The sequence below is a fragment of the Thunnus maccoyii genome, chromosome 12 (genome assembly GCF_910596095.1).
Source record: "Thunnus maccoyii chromosome 12, fThuMac1.1, whole genome shotgun sequence".
NCBI lineage: Eukaryota > Metazoa > Chordata > Actinopteri > Scombriformes > Scombridae > Thunnus > Thunnus maccoyii.
The window spans coordinates 7638372-7655247 of record NC_056544.1 but is presented as its reverse complement, the minus strand read 5'-3'; the positions used below and the strand labels follow the sequence as shown (position 1 = coordinate 7655247).

Here is a 16876-nt window from a genome sequence, read left to right as displayed (position 1 = left end):
GATACAAACTGTGTGTACTTCACTTTATATTCTGAACTTCTACAGCTGATTTTGGTCTATTGATGTGTTGTCATTGTGCATTTTGAACACATCTCAGAAACATGTCTACAGCTTAGTTGAATCTGGATTTGGACAACTTGCTGTGTTTGTGGAGGTCCCATTTCTGAAAGACAAAAGACAGACGAGAGATATTAGCAAGAAATGAGGAAATCTAAGAGATATAAACTTGTCTAATGATATGTATAATAATGAACATATTGGCCATAGTTACCTGTTGTTCTTGATCTCCTCAGTTGAGTCAGGAAGCTCTTTTCTGCTCATCTCAGGAAACAGGAAACAAAATACATCACTGACCAGTGTGAGGCTCCCGAAGAGTGTGACGGGTATGTGTAACATGTAACATGCAAGGACCTTCTGCTGTGAAGCTGAAAACAGCTGCCTGCTGCTGCTGCTGAAAACAAAGGTGATGTGAGTTTAGTGTTAGGTCTGTAAAACCAAAACAATGAGTTGAAGGGTGCTAAAATGCTCAGTAGAGTTATCAGCAGAGTCTGTGGTAATTCTCTGTGCACTATGAACGACTTTTTAAACATTACACACAGTGATTTCATCCATTGTTAATATAAAAATATTAATAAGTGCAGTTTTAGGAGGTTAGTGGAGTTCTTAGAAATTTCAACTCACCATGTCAGTTATGATGAAGAAATACTTGGTCAGTACAGGAGAACTGAAAATAACTTTTATGCCTTCTTTGCACTTAAAATCTTTCTCAGCAATCTGTAACACAAATATTATTTAGTGATATTTGGTGATATCAGAGGAGAGTTTACCAACCAAACACACTTTTCAAAACGTGTGTAATGCAGCTTTCTGTAGTCTGAAGAGATATTTGCGAAACAACTAGCAGTTATTCCTCAGGCTTTTAAAAGATGCTATTCCAGAGCCATAAGGCATTATAGTGCTGATTTCACAGGCTGAGTATTACTCATCATGAGTAGTAAACTCATCTTGATGTGTAAAATTGGTGGAATTTCCTGGTGGTTGGTGCACCTGGTGCAAAAAAGGGAGGAGGCAGTGTCTGAAACTCAGGCAGTGATTGGATGGAAGAGATGGTGTCTGAGGTACGAAAAGAGGCTGGACAAGCCGTACAAATGTAGCCATAGTGTTATTTTAAAAAAATTACATTATTGAAGTAGACTTTCAAGATTGGAAGACTGAGAAATAAGTTTAGGATGAATCTGGATGTGCTGCTCTTGCATCATAGACAGAGATAAACAAGCATAATAGGAAATGGTTTCCTCAGGCATCTCATTTTTCTCAGGTATCATACAGTACATAAGTGTCATAAACAACCTGCTAGTAGTGACAGTGTAAAAAAAAGTATTAGCAAAGCATTTTAGGGATCACATATTAATACTCAATACTATGAATGAACTGTTATAGAAAAAAAGGGTCAGTACTTTTTCCAGCAGAGAGTCTGGAACAGTGTGTTTGTTGATGGCTGCTGACCTGACAGTCAGCTGTTTAGCCTCTTCTGTCCTTCCTCTGTTTAACAACCACCTGGCTGACTCTGGAATAAACCTGACAGAAACAAGAAAATTAATCTTTTTATACTGTATAATTACCTATTACCTAAGTCATTATTACCAATAAAATAATAAAGGTCAATAAAAAAAGAACAAATGTACACCATAAATAGACTACAACCACTGTAAGGGGGCTATGATGATTAGCTGAGCCAGTCTCCAGTCTCGGATGAAATAAGTTATATCATCAGTTTGTGCAAGTAGTTCCAATTTAAGCACCAGGAAAATGAATATGAGTTGGCTGCAGGTTTGTGTATGAGAGACATGATCATCATAAATCTAGTGCTAATCTCATATAAATATAGTCAACGTGAAAGAAGCATTAATTCTTTGAGGGAGCTCATCAGGTAGGTCAGCTTGGACACTGGTTGCCTCTATGTGTACATGTGGTTGTGTCAAGGTTTGCTGTCAATAAATAATGCATTTATTAAAAATAAAAAATGCTACTTTTAAACTACAAATTCACTTCACTCATAACTTCACAATAGAAAAGTCCTACTGCAAAGGCAGGTGGTTTTGGATCTTTGTGTGAGCAAGTTAAACAAGATACAGTGTGTTTACACAGCTTTAGAGTTGCTAGCTAGTTAGCCAACTTCATGAATTTAGTGCTAATTTAGCAATGCACAGTACTTTTAACCCCCACACAGCTAATAGCAAGTCATGCAACCATACTGAGCTGTAAACATGGAAATCATTCCCACTTCTAACGTTACCATTTATCATGTCATTTATCATGTGAACGTGGCAAGACACAAATGTGAGATATAATATTTTCATCTTGCTGTCTGAAAGAATAATGGTGTGAGCTGTGTTTCCAAAAATGGTAAACTATTCCTTTATTATATCAAGAGTGCTTCAGTTTTCTAGTATTTAGAGTGAATGCTAGCTAACAAGCTAGTTTGCAAAGAGGTCATTATGTAAAGTATCTCTCACACTGTCAGCTGAGGCCAGAGGCTTAATGTAATTAGTTTGGAAAACATTCAAAAACTGAAGCTTATTACAAGGTTATTTTGCTGAATTGCAATAGCAGGTGTACAACATACACCTCATAAACTCAATGTGGGTTTTAAGTTAAGTACTTAATATTTCATGCAGAGTCATCAGAGTACAGTGCATGCTGTTCAAGAACATTATACATTCATTGAAAAGCTCATCTTTTTTAAGAGTTTACTTTTAGTTTTTAAGATTGACTTGTTTGTATTGTTTTGGCCCTTTGTTTTATCAGTAATTAGGAGGAGGTCATTGTCTCATAATCTCATCATGCATTAAGTCTCCTGCCAAAGAGTCTTCTAGACTGGAAGTCCTCCTGGTTCATTGTAACAACAACAGTAACAGCTAAAATTTTCTTGTCATTTCTGTACATAAATGGAGAGTAGATGAAATGCAGACAGTCACCGTACTCTCAATGTGCACACTAAATTCACACTAATATCAATTTCCTGACATTTCTGTCCGCAAACAAACAGATATTTAATAAGAAAAAAAAATCTACTTTTTTTTGACTGTACAATTAGAATAATTCCTGCATTGTATGTATCCTGAAAGGGGAAACGGCACTTTGTCTGACAGGCTGTATGAAATATAATTTTAACAGGATACATAGAGTACAATGATTGAAAACCTACACTGAGTTTATGAGATACATGATGTTCAATCTATTGAAGAAATAAATCCTACTTTTATGAAGCATATAATTACAGTTTTTGTAAGCTGTGAGTATGAAATGTATGAAATGTTTCAAGTAGTGCTGGCCACAAACTGCTGGGAGGGGATTCTCTCCAGGTTTTCATTTTATTCATGTCAAGTCAAGTCAAATTTATTTATATAGCACATTTCATACAACAGGCGTAATCTCAATGTGCTTTTAGCTACACCTTGTGCCTTTCATGCAATAATCACTTTTGATACTTTATTTAATTTGTTTCTACCACCACCTCAACATAATGGAGGTAAACAGCATTTGGTTTGTGGCTTTTAAATAATCAAACACAGTTTTTCCAGAGACAAGGACATCCTTCAGAATAATCCAAAGACACAACTGTGAACAATTTTTATTGAGAACTAGGCAATCATATTTCAGTAGAAAGTCAGTCTCATATAACTATTAACAGCTAATAATTTATTTATCACACTACTGTGTTAGTTCAAGGTAAAAAAAAAAACAACAACAACAAAAACTAAGCATGAGATAAACCATTAAGTAATCTTTTTAGGGTGAAACAATAAAAGCTGTTTGATGGCAATATCTATATGTTGTAGGTAAAGGAGGAGGTCGTTCATCTGGGATGTCCAGGCCATTTCCCACCAGTCAACTGGTATTTATAAAAAACTGAGTGCGCACAGTTTGAATGTATGACAGCCAAGAAAGCCACTGCATAGAGTGACTGTAGAAGCAATACAATCAATGCTTACATGATTAGTCAATTAATCAATCATTAGAAAAACAATTTTGATTACTGATTTTATGTCACTGAACAAGCAAAAACACCAAAAGATTTCTTGTTACAGCTTCTTAAATGTGAGGATTTGCGACTTTCTCTGTTTCATATAGAAGCATAGAAGCGCAGGTGTTACTAGTAACATTAACAATGGCTCTGTTCTAGTCAAGTGTCCCAGTAAGTCATGACAGTGTGACAGTGAGCCAGCATGCACTATACCAGGACCCTGAAACTGAAGCAGCTAAATGGAATTCAGCCATCATTCATTTTATTACTTACACCTGTGCTTTTCCTACTGTGACATGTCAAAATGTCTTTTGTGAAAACGGCCAATTTAATACTTTTGGGTTTTGAATTGCACTGATAATGATACTGAGTACATACCCTCAACAGACTGAAAATGATTGCTATTCTTAAGATTTTCCTGAAGTGGCACAAGAGGTCGAATCATGGAGGGTTTGTCCTCATGGGAGCACAAATGTGGTCAGTAATTTTATTGGCTGTGCTCATTAAATATTGAGATATCTTGTCACTTTGGAATGAGGAAGGTGCTACAAGAAAATTCATGGATTGTCCAAAATGGAAGGTATGAATTTGCTCAGTAAGTTTCATGGTAATCTTCCAATTAAACTTTTATATCTTTAGATCAACCTACAATACCATCCTGAATTGCTGCCGACAGTGGAGCAGAAAAATCAGTAATAGGATTAATCAGACTATAGTTTGGTTGATTTGTTGTGTAGATGCATGTTTGATTCACTTTGTTTCTTCATGGTGCTCTTGTTTCTGTGGGATAAAGGAATACAAAAAAGTACATATTAGTTCAATTGAACAAGGACAGTGAATGTGTCACAATGTTGGACAAAATTGTTCAATGGCACATTGTAGTGTATTTCATTTAGATATCATTGTCCACAAAACTACAGAAATATATTTGGTTCTGGTTGGGCAGTCCTATAAAAATACTCAAACTGGCAGTTGATTCTAAAGAAACAAACTATGATTATGGACGATGCACACAAATCAGTAGAGAACACTGACCCCTTTCACTGTGCCTCCAGCCCACCTGATTATCTTATCAGTACTATCCAGTCAGGATAGTGATACCATTTGAAGGACACAACTAAATGAGTAAAACTTCAATACATTTAAAGTATCTATTGTAGAACATAAGCAACAGAAAAACTGAATTTCAAAAAGGTGAATATCTACAGTATGGATAAACTGATTCACTTGTCATTTGGAGATGCTAATAGACAGTTATTCATATTGAACTAAAAACTAAAACTCTTGCAGTCAGATGTTTACATTTTTATAACATGTTTGATTTAAAATGGGCAATGAATGCAGTATCCTTAATGATGATAACTGCTGCAGTCATTCAGATAAAGTTTGCCATCAGGAGGCTGGCTTTTACAGAAATGGGTCCCAAAGCTCTTTCCTGCTTAACCAGTGAAGCCTACACAACAAGTAGATTTACCGACTTATCTAATTCACACATCTTCAGGGGCTGTTACTATACACGTCACTGACAAGAATGTATTGATTGGTCAAGGTTGTGGCCTTGATGAAGGTGTTATCAGGAGAAGCTGTCAGGCTGAAGATTGCTTACCTGTTGCCCTCGGCCTCATCGGTTGAGTCAGGGAGCTCTTTTCTCCTGGTCTCAGGAAGCAGGAAGCCAAGAGCTCCACTGATAAGTGTAAGGCTGCTGAAGACTATGATTGGTATGGACCAGTGGTATATGGCCAACATGTTGAGCAATGGAGAAAGCAACCCACCAGCCCTGCTTGCAATGGAGCCCAAACCAGAAGCAGTTTGTCTGAAACAGGAAAGTACACAGCTCATATGAGCACAGTTTGCAAGCTCTAAGTATTTCCTCATGGTTTTATTAACCATTTTATGAACTAAGAGAATGGGTGGTTCTGCTGCTACACAGAAAAAAATCTTTGTCTTATCTCTGTTAAAATGTTAAAAATTATGGGGCGAGTATGTATCATATATTCAGTGCTTTAAGCTTCTATGAAGTGATGGAATATTGAATAAGAAAAGGTGTATCTTTCTGAATTTACTGAAATCTCACAAAGCTTTCTCAATAGCTTAAATAAGTAACAACATAATTAGTACAACAGTACAATAGTGATTGTAATTGTGTACAATCATTTTGTGTAATTGTAATTGTGATCTTTATCATCTCCTTTTCATAGAAACATTTAATCTGTCCAACGTAAAGTGACTAATTAGAACGCAACATCATTTAGTACCTGGGAGACTTTTTTTTCTGTGTACGTTTGACCAATTTGACTGCAAGAGTTAATTAACATTTAAACAAACATGTCAGTTAATCCTGGTGCTAGTGTCAGGTATGATCAGGTCAGTGAAAATTATTGTTTAGATCATATGTGTGTCAGACTGTCTCACCCACACATGATCACATTTTGCTTCTCCTTAGACTAAACCAGGTCAAAATGGTTACCAAGTTTAATATTTAATCCTGGACTGAATAGTTTATCCTTTAAAGACAACAAAATTAACATAAAGTAAACCAACAGCAAACATGTTGATGTCTATTGGTAATGTCACAACCAATCAGAATGAAGTACTATATCACTATGTTCTGACTTAGTAGTTTTTCACCTGTAGGCACAGACCTAAACTAACAGTATAGCTGGTGTAACTTGAGATGAAGGGAATTGTTCAGTTCAGTGAGATGAAGAGATTCAGCTTACCGGAAAGATGTTGGGAACAGCTCCTGAACATACACATTACATATGGATCCTGCCCAGTTAATGAAAAAACGTCCTGAGGTTGCCAAAGTAGTAACAGCAACAGCATTATCTTAAACAGAAAAACACAATTTCGGCTGAAGGAAGAACCACAGACAAGACTTAGATTCTTTAGTTATACTAATGACTCTGTGAGGCTGTATTTAAAAACAGCATTACTTTGAGCTAAATGCTCATACTAGCATGCTAACATTCTCACATTGACAATGTGCAGGTCAAGACGTGTGTTTGTGTTCTCTAAGTCAGACAATGAGGAGCAGGAAAGCCAATATTGGTTGTTGTTCACATTCTGTGGCTCTTGTGTAGCAGGATGCAATCAGGCTCAGTGTGACCATCTACTCTGTCTATGACAGAATGGTGACATTACAGCTTTATGGAAATATTGTTTAAAATGAAGAACACGGCATACATGGGCAGATATGTATCCTGTAGCAGACAAAAAACATGCAATTTCATTTCAGACATCTTCTTTACCTTGATTAAAAGCTAGCATTAAGATGCACAAGAATCCCCCGATCAGAAGGGTTCCCATGAGTGATACTTTTCTACCCAATACTTCTAACAGCCAGATGCAAAGTATATGAGCTGGTAGTTCAGTCAGACCAAAAATAAGCTGTGTCAGGAAGATGTCCAAGCCAAAATTTCCCACATTGAATGAAAGGCAGTAGTAGGTAACATTCAATGAGAACCTGAAAAAAAAGAATTCGTCAAGCAAAGTGAACTGAAATTTAACAACAAATTATATAACTGAATATTACTTTAGTATCTCATTTAATCAAAAATTTATGGGCTTAGAGAAGTATTATTTACATATATTGCAAAATGTAACTTACCATGCCAATATTATGGTAAAGAAATACTTCCTAAGCACAGGTGATTGGATAAGAATTATTATGCCTCCCTTTTTCTCAGTTTCTTTGACAACAATCTGTAATGCACAGGGGATGGACACAACATCATGCTAACATTTGCTAATGTTAGCAAGTCATAATCTAATACAAAAAAAAGTATTCAGTTTGTGTTCACTGTGTCTGAGGGGTGATGAGCTCTGTCTGTTATATTGTTAACTTTTTATGTAAGATGTTCTGACATTTTGTCCTAAATAATTTGTGTATTACAATCCAGTACAGCTCATGTTTGCAATGGACTGTGCGGTTTCCAATCTACAGTTAACTGAGCTGAATCAAAATCACTCTGACACAATCTATGTAGTTGCTGTTGAACAGTTGTATTGTATATTATCTTATGTAATAGTTTTTTCCCCTCTAGAAATACACACCAAGTGTTTGCTATTACTGGTAAAACATTCCAGTCAAATGTTGATACACTGGTAAAAACGTAATTTCTTGTGAGGGATCAATACCTTTTCCAGCAGAGAGTCTGGAACAGTACGTTTGTTAATAGCTGCCACCTTTACAAGCAGCTGTTTAGCCTCTTCTGTCCTCCCTCTGTCCAACAACCACCTGGCTGACTCTGGAATAAACCTGATAGAAACAAGGACAGTGACATGTAATAATAATAACCTGTAATTTACCATTAAAATACAAGAGGGCAATAAAAAGAGTTCATGCACACCATATGTAAATAGCAACCACTGCAAGTGGAGCTGCTGTAATTAGTTGAGCCAGTCTCCAGTCTCTGATGAAGTAGATCATAACAGCGAGTATGCACTGTCCAACTGCACCAAATAGCTGAGTAACACATGCTCCCCATGATCTTCTGGACACCCCAATCCACTCAGTGGCTAGAAACAGAAAATCAACAATAGTTAATCCTAAATTCATTATTCTAACATCCCTGCTCCTACCAGGAAATATGAAGCCCCAGAACTGATAAGATGTAGTAAAAGGTTATCAGAATCCCTCTGTTGCAGGTATAAAATTCACTACTAAATTATCTTCCTGTCTTGACACACAGGGATGAAAACACCTTCCAAATTTGCATCCTAAATAAATAGTTAAATACCTGCCTTTAGCAAAATTTACCAAAACCAGTGTTCTCAAATGCAAAATAATGCAATATACCTTACCCAGTATAACACCGTTAAGTCGATAACCTCCATAGCCAATGCCCACCATAAATTGGGATGTCAAATATAAGGGGTAGGTAGGACATATTCCAGTTGTTACAGTAAATATGAGCATCACAATGACTGGAATCTGAGCTGCCCGTTTACGACCAAACCTGGAGAGGTTAAAACAGCTCTGGTCAGATTATATAACACATATACAACACTGTTCTTGTGTGTATGTGGTGTATTTTGACAAAAAATGAAAAACATAATACAGCACCGCGAACATATATTTTTTACAATTTCAAGTATACTTACGATTCAGCAAACGGTCCAAATAAGAGACAACCAACAAGAATTCCAGCCATCAACACTGCTTGTGCCACTTCTAACAAATTAGCCTGGTCACAAACTAGATCAAACTTTAGAAAAATGAAACCAAATTGTTAATAAAGGAGACTTTTTATAAAGATGCAATATTTGTATTACATATTACTCAGAGTCATAGTCATCACTTACATCAGTGACTATGGTGGCCTCATACATGGTGTTGCCGTACACCCATCCATTCTGGCACCCTGTGGTCTTATTGAGTCCATACTCCCTGATGGCACTGATGTTCCAGTCCACAGGGACAAACATCCGACACCTGCTGAAGGTCCCATCGTCCTCCAGGGGCAGAGTCAGGTTCAGCTGCTCATCTGTGGTCAGGTTAGGATCAGTCCTGAGGATCCAGTCTGTGTTACAGTGCCGCTCTGGATCTGACTGGATAAAAAATAGGCTGGCAAAGTGAAAAGGCAGAATAACATTTGGGAAACAAAGAGCAAAAAGGGTGATCTTCTGAAATGATCCAAATTCTCCAATATTCCGCAAGATCTCTCCAAAATCAGCCATGTTCGGGGAGCTGGCTTTCAGTGTAGAGATGCTGCCAGCAGATGACCTTTAAACAATGTCTATTAATGTTTAAACCCTAGACAGTATATTTCAGGACAGATGAGACAGCATTTAAATGAGTATTTTGTTACATAGAGAGAGCTCCACTGATTATTTAACCAGATATTTCACTCTTGTACCTTTTCAGTCTTCACAATATGCTCTTTGTCCTGAGTAAAATTGGCCTTAATATTCGTTGATCAATAACTTTCACCAACTTTTTTTTTTCAAATTGCACATACCAAAAGCATTGCAGTAATCTTGCAAAATACAAATAGGTTTTGAATGTTAGGATGTCATACCTCAGTCTTTTATTTCCACCATGACTACTAATAAAAGCACAACGTGACTGTGCTGCTAAACTGATGATTATTGACAGCATACTATAACTTTTGCTCACACAGAAAGTGAAGTTGATCTTTCACTTACTTTATAATATGCTGACTTATGAAACCTTCTCCACCACCACTCTTACAGTGTATGACAGGTAAACCTGTTACATAATGTCATTGCTATGTTAGTGAAGCAGTTACAGAGTGTTAGTGTATGCTGTAAAGGATACTAAAGTTGTCTTATCATGCTTACTGCAGGTCTGCAGAAAAGAGGATCATCTTAAAGGAAAATGCAACTTGTTTTCTGACGTATTTCAGCTTTTCGAGTTCTGCCTATTTTGACTTATTCATAAATGCTGCCTTGTTTCTGACTAATTTTTACCACAGACTCTGTGTTATGTTTTGGGTTCGGGTTATGTTGAGATCATATTATTACTCAGTGCTCAAAAAAAACAAAAATGTGAAAATTATTACACCCCATGACTTCTACAGCTTTCTGCACATTTGATTAATCATTATAAGAATTGCTCAGTGAGTCAACAATTAATCCCTCATTTCACCATGTCTTACATACACAGGAACAATGTGTCATCTGAATGATGCTTGTTGCTCAGACCTCAGACTCTGTAGTTATGACAGAACCAATCTATGGAACCAAAAACCCACAAGGGTTACAAGATGATTACCACCATGGGAAATACAAAAAAAAACTGAATTTACTTTTTTCTAATCTTCTATTATTCTTCTATTATTATTATTATTATTATTATTATTATTATTATTATTATTATTATTATTATTATTATTATCTATTATTCATATGAAATTGCTTTGTGTTAAGGGATCACAAGCAAAACATTTGGGAGCCACTGCTTTATACCATGAAAGAGATGTGTTAGCCAACATGGAAATTTATACTTCATAGAAACCCAAGGCTGTATTTTCTGACAGATAGCCAATCATAAAGAGATACCAGCTTGTTTTCAGACTGATAAAAAGAGCAGCTAGAGGTCATAACTCATATTTTTGTAAACTGTAACATTTATTATGTGCAAACTTGTCAAATGCATTTTTTGTTTAATTTCCAACAGATTATTTGATTTATGTTTTCTTTTGAAGCCACACATTTGTATCAAGAAGTAGATGAAAACTGAACTGAAGGTGCAACGTCCTCTCTTGCACACTCAATGCTGCTAAAACTTCTGTCCAAACTGGTTTGTTGTTCAGCTCATGTCTTTATCCTCCACTGACATTATTTTGCTCTCGTTTGCTCCTGCTGTGCAGGGTCCCCACTCCCTCTGCAACTAAACCTAAATAAGACACATTAGGACTGACTGTATTTGATGGAGTGCAAAACCTGTGAGCTGATTGCTATATATATTGTGTCTCATTCTTTCTTAGGACCAGATCTTGGTGCTAGATGCTTCTTTTTTTTTTGCTGGATTTCTGCAGTGTACTTCGAAGGTTTGATTGCTGGCCTGACAGAGCTTATGAAATCAAAAGAGATTTGTTGCAGGTTCTCAGAAGTACAATCTCTGTCTCAGTGTTCTATTTTTCTGACAGAGCAGTAATGACAGCAGTAAAAAGAGTCAAGTGAGTCAGATACAGTACATGAGTAAAGACACTGAGTGACACAGCAACATTGAAGGTACAAGACTGTCCAGTTAAAAATATTCTACTCAGCAATGTACAATGTGCTGTAACACACAACAAAAACATCTGTAAAAAATAGATTTCAGCTAGAGTTTGGTTGATTTTCCGCTGAGTTCAGCCATGTTGGAGTCACTTTCAGTCTTCTTTGTGGTCATATTTCTATAATGAAAATGAACACAGAATAATAATATCAATGCATTTGTTTACATGGAAAAAGCGTCAGATGGGCCATAAATTTGATTACATATTTTTTATTTTCTATTTCACTCATAAAAATATTGCAACACTTCCTCGGTAAACCATTCCAATAAATCGGTCTTCTCCATGCAGATTGCTCACCTGTTCCCCACAGCCTCCATGGTTGACTCAGGCAGCTCTTTTCTCCTGGTCTCAGGAAGGAGGAAGATAAGAGCTCCACTAATCAGCGTAAGGCTGCTGAAGACTATGATGGGTATGGACCAGTGGAATATGGCCAGCATGTTGAGCAACGGAGACAGCAACCCTGCCACTCTGGAAGCTATGGAGCCTAAGCCAATAGCAGTTTGCCTGAAAGAGTGGAGAATTCACTTTCAAATATTTACAGCATACATAAAGTACCCGTCAAAAGTTTGGACACACCTACTCATTCAAGGATTTTTCTTTATTTTTTACTATTTTCTACATTTTAGAACAATACTGAAGACATCAAAACTATAAAACAACACATATGGAATTATGTAGTATTAAAAAAAAACAGTGTTAAACAAACCAAAATATTTTATATTTTAAATTTCTCAAAGTAGTCACTGTTAACCTTGATGACAGCTTTGCACACAATTGACAATATCTTAACCAGCTCCATGAGGTCGTCACCTTTTTGTTTACTACATAATTCCATATGTATTATTTTATAGTTTTGATTTCTTCAGTATTGTTCTACGATGTAGAAAATAGTAAAAATAAAGAAAAAATCCTTGAATGAGTGGGCGTATCCAAACTTTTGACTGGTACTATATATAGAATATCTATAATTATATATTTTATATACCTAACAGAGGTGGGAAACAACTCCTGTATGTAGACCATACATATTGAACAAGCTGAGTTCAAAAAGAACTTTCCTGTGGTTACAAGGGCTGTGATAACAACAGCGTTGTCTGGAATTAAAATACAAGCACAATATATTAAAGCACTGACAGTCAGATGGATGTATCGTCATGTACTAAATGTGAAGGACAGGAAATTCACCTTGAGGGAAAGCCAGGGTTAAGAGGCAAACAAACCCAGCTGTCAGGAGGGTTGATATCAGCGATATTTTTCTCCCCAACAGCTCCAGAACCAAGATACAGAGGAGATGTGCCGGCGTCTCAGTGATTCCAAACAAGAACTGAACCAAGAAGATGTTCAGACCAAACTTACCCACATTCAAAACAAGGGACAAGTAGCCCAGATTTAATGAAAACCTTTATACCACAAAAACACAAACAATTAACAATTAAATTCAATTAAATTCAAAACGATATTCCAAAATGCGCTTAACTTACCAGGCAAAAGATATGATACATAAATATTTCATCAGGACTGCTGAGGTAAAAATGTCTTTGATTCCCCCATTTTGGATGGGTCTTTCCTCAGTTACCTGAAGAGCAAATGTTATACAGGGGGAAACAATTACACTAATATAACTACTAGCAGTGATTTTGCAGTTAATACTGTAGCAAGTAACGAATGAAGCAGAGCAAACTCTGAAAAAGAGTGCAGAGCTACACAATTGTGGTCATTATCGTCCAATTTTTCTATTAAATCATAACCAATTTACTGAATAAAACACTAACCACAGGGACCAGGATTGATTTATAAATCCTCAGATAATCTCAGATGGTTTACACATTATATGGAAGCGTTGAGACTACACCACCTCAGTAGCAGCACTGACTTTAAACGCTGAGAGAGCGAGTGAGCAAGGAAGTTAGTTATATATTCAATGCTTAGAATATATCTGGAGTTGGATCCTGGTTTCAAAACAGGATCAAATTAATATAAAAGCAACCTATGTCAGCAGTGATCACTATCAACATGAGATCATTATCATTTCAAAAAGGCAGAGGCATAAAAGAAGGGTGGCCTATATTACCCTTACTGTTACGCTATGTGTAAAATGTGTGCAGTTGCCTTTTAACACTTTTTCACAGTTGTCAGCATGAATTGGCAAAAATCTAAAGCAATGGGACCAGGCCTCGAGACTGGTTATCAAGAGCTGGTTTATTTCTCAGTGGGGTAGAGTTTAGCTATTTAAACTTCAATTACTTTAGCATGTTGCCCTTAAGTGTTTTGGCTAGTATTTTTTAAACCACTGATATGATGATGCTCTATGATAAGAGCGAGAATTAAGAAGTTAACAACAACAATGACTGATTTAATTTGGTTTGCAGCTCCAAATAGAAATCCTGAGCTGTTTCATTTCTAAAATGAAATCGTATTGGTCCCACTTTTTGTGTGACAGTCCTGTTAGATTTATGGTAGCCAGATGCCCTCTACAGTCTTCGTGTACGGGGGAGTAAATTGCTCTTATCACCTGCAGTGAGCCTCTGTAGGATTCCTCAGCTTGGAATCTAGCACAAAGGCCTGTAACATCAAATCCTGGCTTATACTGATTAATGAATCATTTTGCTACAATTAACATCAGGCGGATTATGAAAGTCTGTTCTGTTCTAATTAATTTAAAATTGAATCCAACTTACCTCGTTCAGCAGATTCTCTGGGATTTTCTGTTTATTGATTGCTGCAACTTTACGTATCAACTTTTTAGCTTCTTCAACTCTTCCCTGTCCCAGCAACCACCTCGCAGACTCAGGAATCCACCTTCAAAGATTAATCACAATCCAAATGTCACCCATAAACTGTCAGTGGGTCAGAGTTTTAATTAGAAACTGAGCTACCAACAAGGATTAATTGGAGAACACACTGTATTCAAACTGATGAAAACCAAAGGGTGGCTGGATATCTTGTTATGTGAAGTAACATCAGATGGAAAGGTATGACCACAAAGTGTGTTAGAATTACAGATACAATACAATACAGAATTATTAATAGTTAATCATGCAAAGAAAGGTAGTTTTATTTACATTACATACCATATGTATATGGATACAATCATCTGCACTCCTGCCATGACATACTGTGCTTTTCTCCAGTCACGAATAACATAGACTAGACCAGCCATGGTACACTGTCCAAGACTTGCAAACATCTGGCTCACGCAGGAGGCAAATGACCTTTTAGTGACCCCAATCCACTCAGTAGCTACAAACAGAATTTTAAACACCAAAATTACTGCAGAGCAAGAGAGATGAATCTAGGTTAAGAACAGGACAATCCCTGCTTGTGATAATGCCCTTAAAGATCAAAGAAAATAAGTTTAGAAAGAAGTCATACCTAATACAGTGGAATTAATTCTGTATCCTCCAAGTGCAGCTCCAACTATGAATTGTGACACCATGTATACATAGATGTTTGGAGACACACCAGCAACTATAGAGGATATTAGCAGAAGGACAGCTGGTAGCTGGGTGGTTCTCCTGCGGCCGCACCTAAAGTTTAGAGAGTGAGTGACAGTCAGACGAAGGCTTTGAAGGTTTATAGTTCATAACATTTCACATTTCACACTCACGATTCAGCTGTAGGTCCGAAGATTAATGAACCAGCAAGTATACCAGACATTAGAACTGTCTGTGCAACTCCAGCCATGTTTGACTTGTCACAGACGAGATCAAACTGCAAAACAAGAACTTGCAAGATCAGTTGGTTTGTCAAAGAAAGAAGAAGAAATCATCCATCATACTTAACCTACATCAGTGACTATGGTGGCCTCATACATGGTATTGCCATACACCCATCCATTCTGGCACCCTGTGGTGTCATTGAGTCCATACTCCCTGATGGCACTGATGTTCCAGTCCACAGGGACAAACATCCGACACCTGCTGAAGGTCCCATCCTCCTCCCGGGGCAGAGTCAGGTTCAGTTGCTCATCTGTGGTCAGGTTAGGATCAGTCCTGAGGATCCAGTCTGTGTTAGTGCTGCTCTGGATCTGACTGGATAAAAAGAAAACTACAGAAGAAAAAAGGCAGTAAAAAATGTGGAAAGGCTAACCCAAGGAGGATAAGCTTCTGGAACAATCCAAAGTCTCCGATGACCCTCAGAATCTCTCCAAAATCCATATTCGCACAGCAGTGTGTGAAACAAAAACTCAGGCAGACTGGTTTATTAAGCGTCAGGCGATAGAGCAAATAAATGTTTAACCATCTGACTTTAGTCAGTAACTTAATGTCTGATGAGCACACATCTCAGGGCAAAACATAAACTTTGTTTAGTAATGGTTGACATGCAAGAGTATGAATGATGATAATGATGAAAAATGGGATTTGAAGGACCAGTGTGTAGGATTTAGTGGCATCTCGCAATGAGGATGCAGATTGCAACCAATTGAGGACCCTCCCCTCCCTCTCCCTTTCCCTTTCCAAGCATGTAGGAGAACCTATGGTGGCCATGAAACTCACAAAAAACATGAAAGTCCCTCTCTAGAGCCAGTGTTTGTTTTATCTATTCTGGGCTACTGTAGAAACATAGTGGGCTCAATGGAAGAAGACCTGCTCACTATGCAGATAAAAAGGGTTCATTCTAAAGTAACAAAACACAATTCTTATTTTCAGGTGATTATACACTAATTAAAACATACTTATGAATATTATATTCCACATCTGCCAAGTCTGTTTTGCTAGATGCCACTAAATTCTACACACTGCACCTTTAATACATCATATTTCAATTAAACATTGTCCTCACTCTTTTAACTCCACCATGTGACTTTATTCAGCTACTAAAAATCATTTTGCATGTGTTGACATTTTCCAACAATGTATATAATTTGTCAAGGAATCTCTTTTCACAAATTTTCCACTTTATATTATGCATTTGTTGATGTATACATTTTATGATTAAGCATATTTTAAAAATATATGTAATGATTTGTAAAAAAAAAAAAAAAAAAAAAATTTACAACAGAAAAATGTACTTGCCAATCATCTGATTAAATTAATACTAATCATTCAGTGACCTCATGAAGAGGCAGAATGATGTGGTTTTGATGATGAGTAAACAATTA

At 36.8% G+C, this 16876-nt stretch overlaps 1 protein-coding gene, 1 long non-coding RNA gene and 1 pseudogene across 2 annotated transcripts; all 3 read right to left on the bottom strand.

The window, feature by feature from the left end:
• Positions 1-52: 52 nt before the first annotated feature.
• On the bottom strand, positions 53-1098 carry LOC121908611. Its single transcript, XR_006099272.1, has 3 exons — positions 682-1098; positions 272-451; positions 53-163 (listed from the first exon to the last, which is right to left on the bottom strand). It is a non-coding gene; the product is annotated as an uncharacterized LOC121908611 (long non-coding RNA).
• A 3183-nt stretch (positions 1099-4281) lies between these two features.
• Positions 4282-10767, bottom strand: slc22a13a (solute carrier family 22 member 13a). The gene is made up of 10 exons (XM_042428780.1): positions 9335-10767; positions 9134-9237; positions 8834-8988; positions 8380-8548; positions 8168-8288; positions 7638-7732; positions 7279-7493; positions 6748-6856; positions 5634-5840; positions 4282-4807 (listed from the first exon to the last, which is right to left on the bottom strand). Exons 1-10 carry the CDS (start codon positions 9707-9709, stop codon positions 4738-4740), a joined length of 1620 nt encoding a protein of 539 aa, XP_042284714.1. The 5' UTR covers positions 9710-10767; the 3' UTR covers positions 4282-4737.
• A 147-nt stretch (positions 10768-10914) lies between these two features.
• On the bottom strand, positions 10915-16156 carry LOC121908610 (annotated as a pseudogene).
• Between the last annotated feature and the right edge of the window lie 720 nt (positions 16157-16876).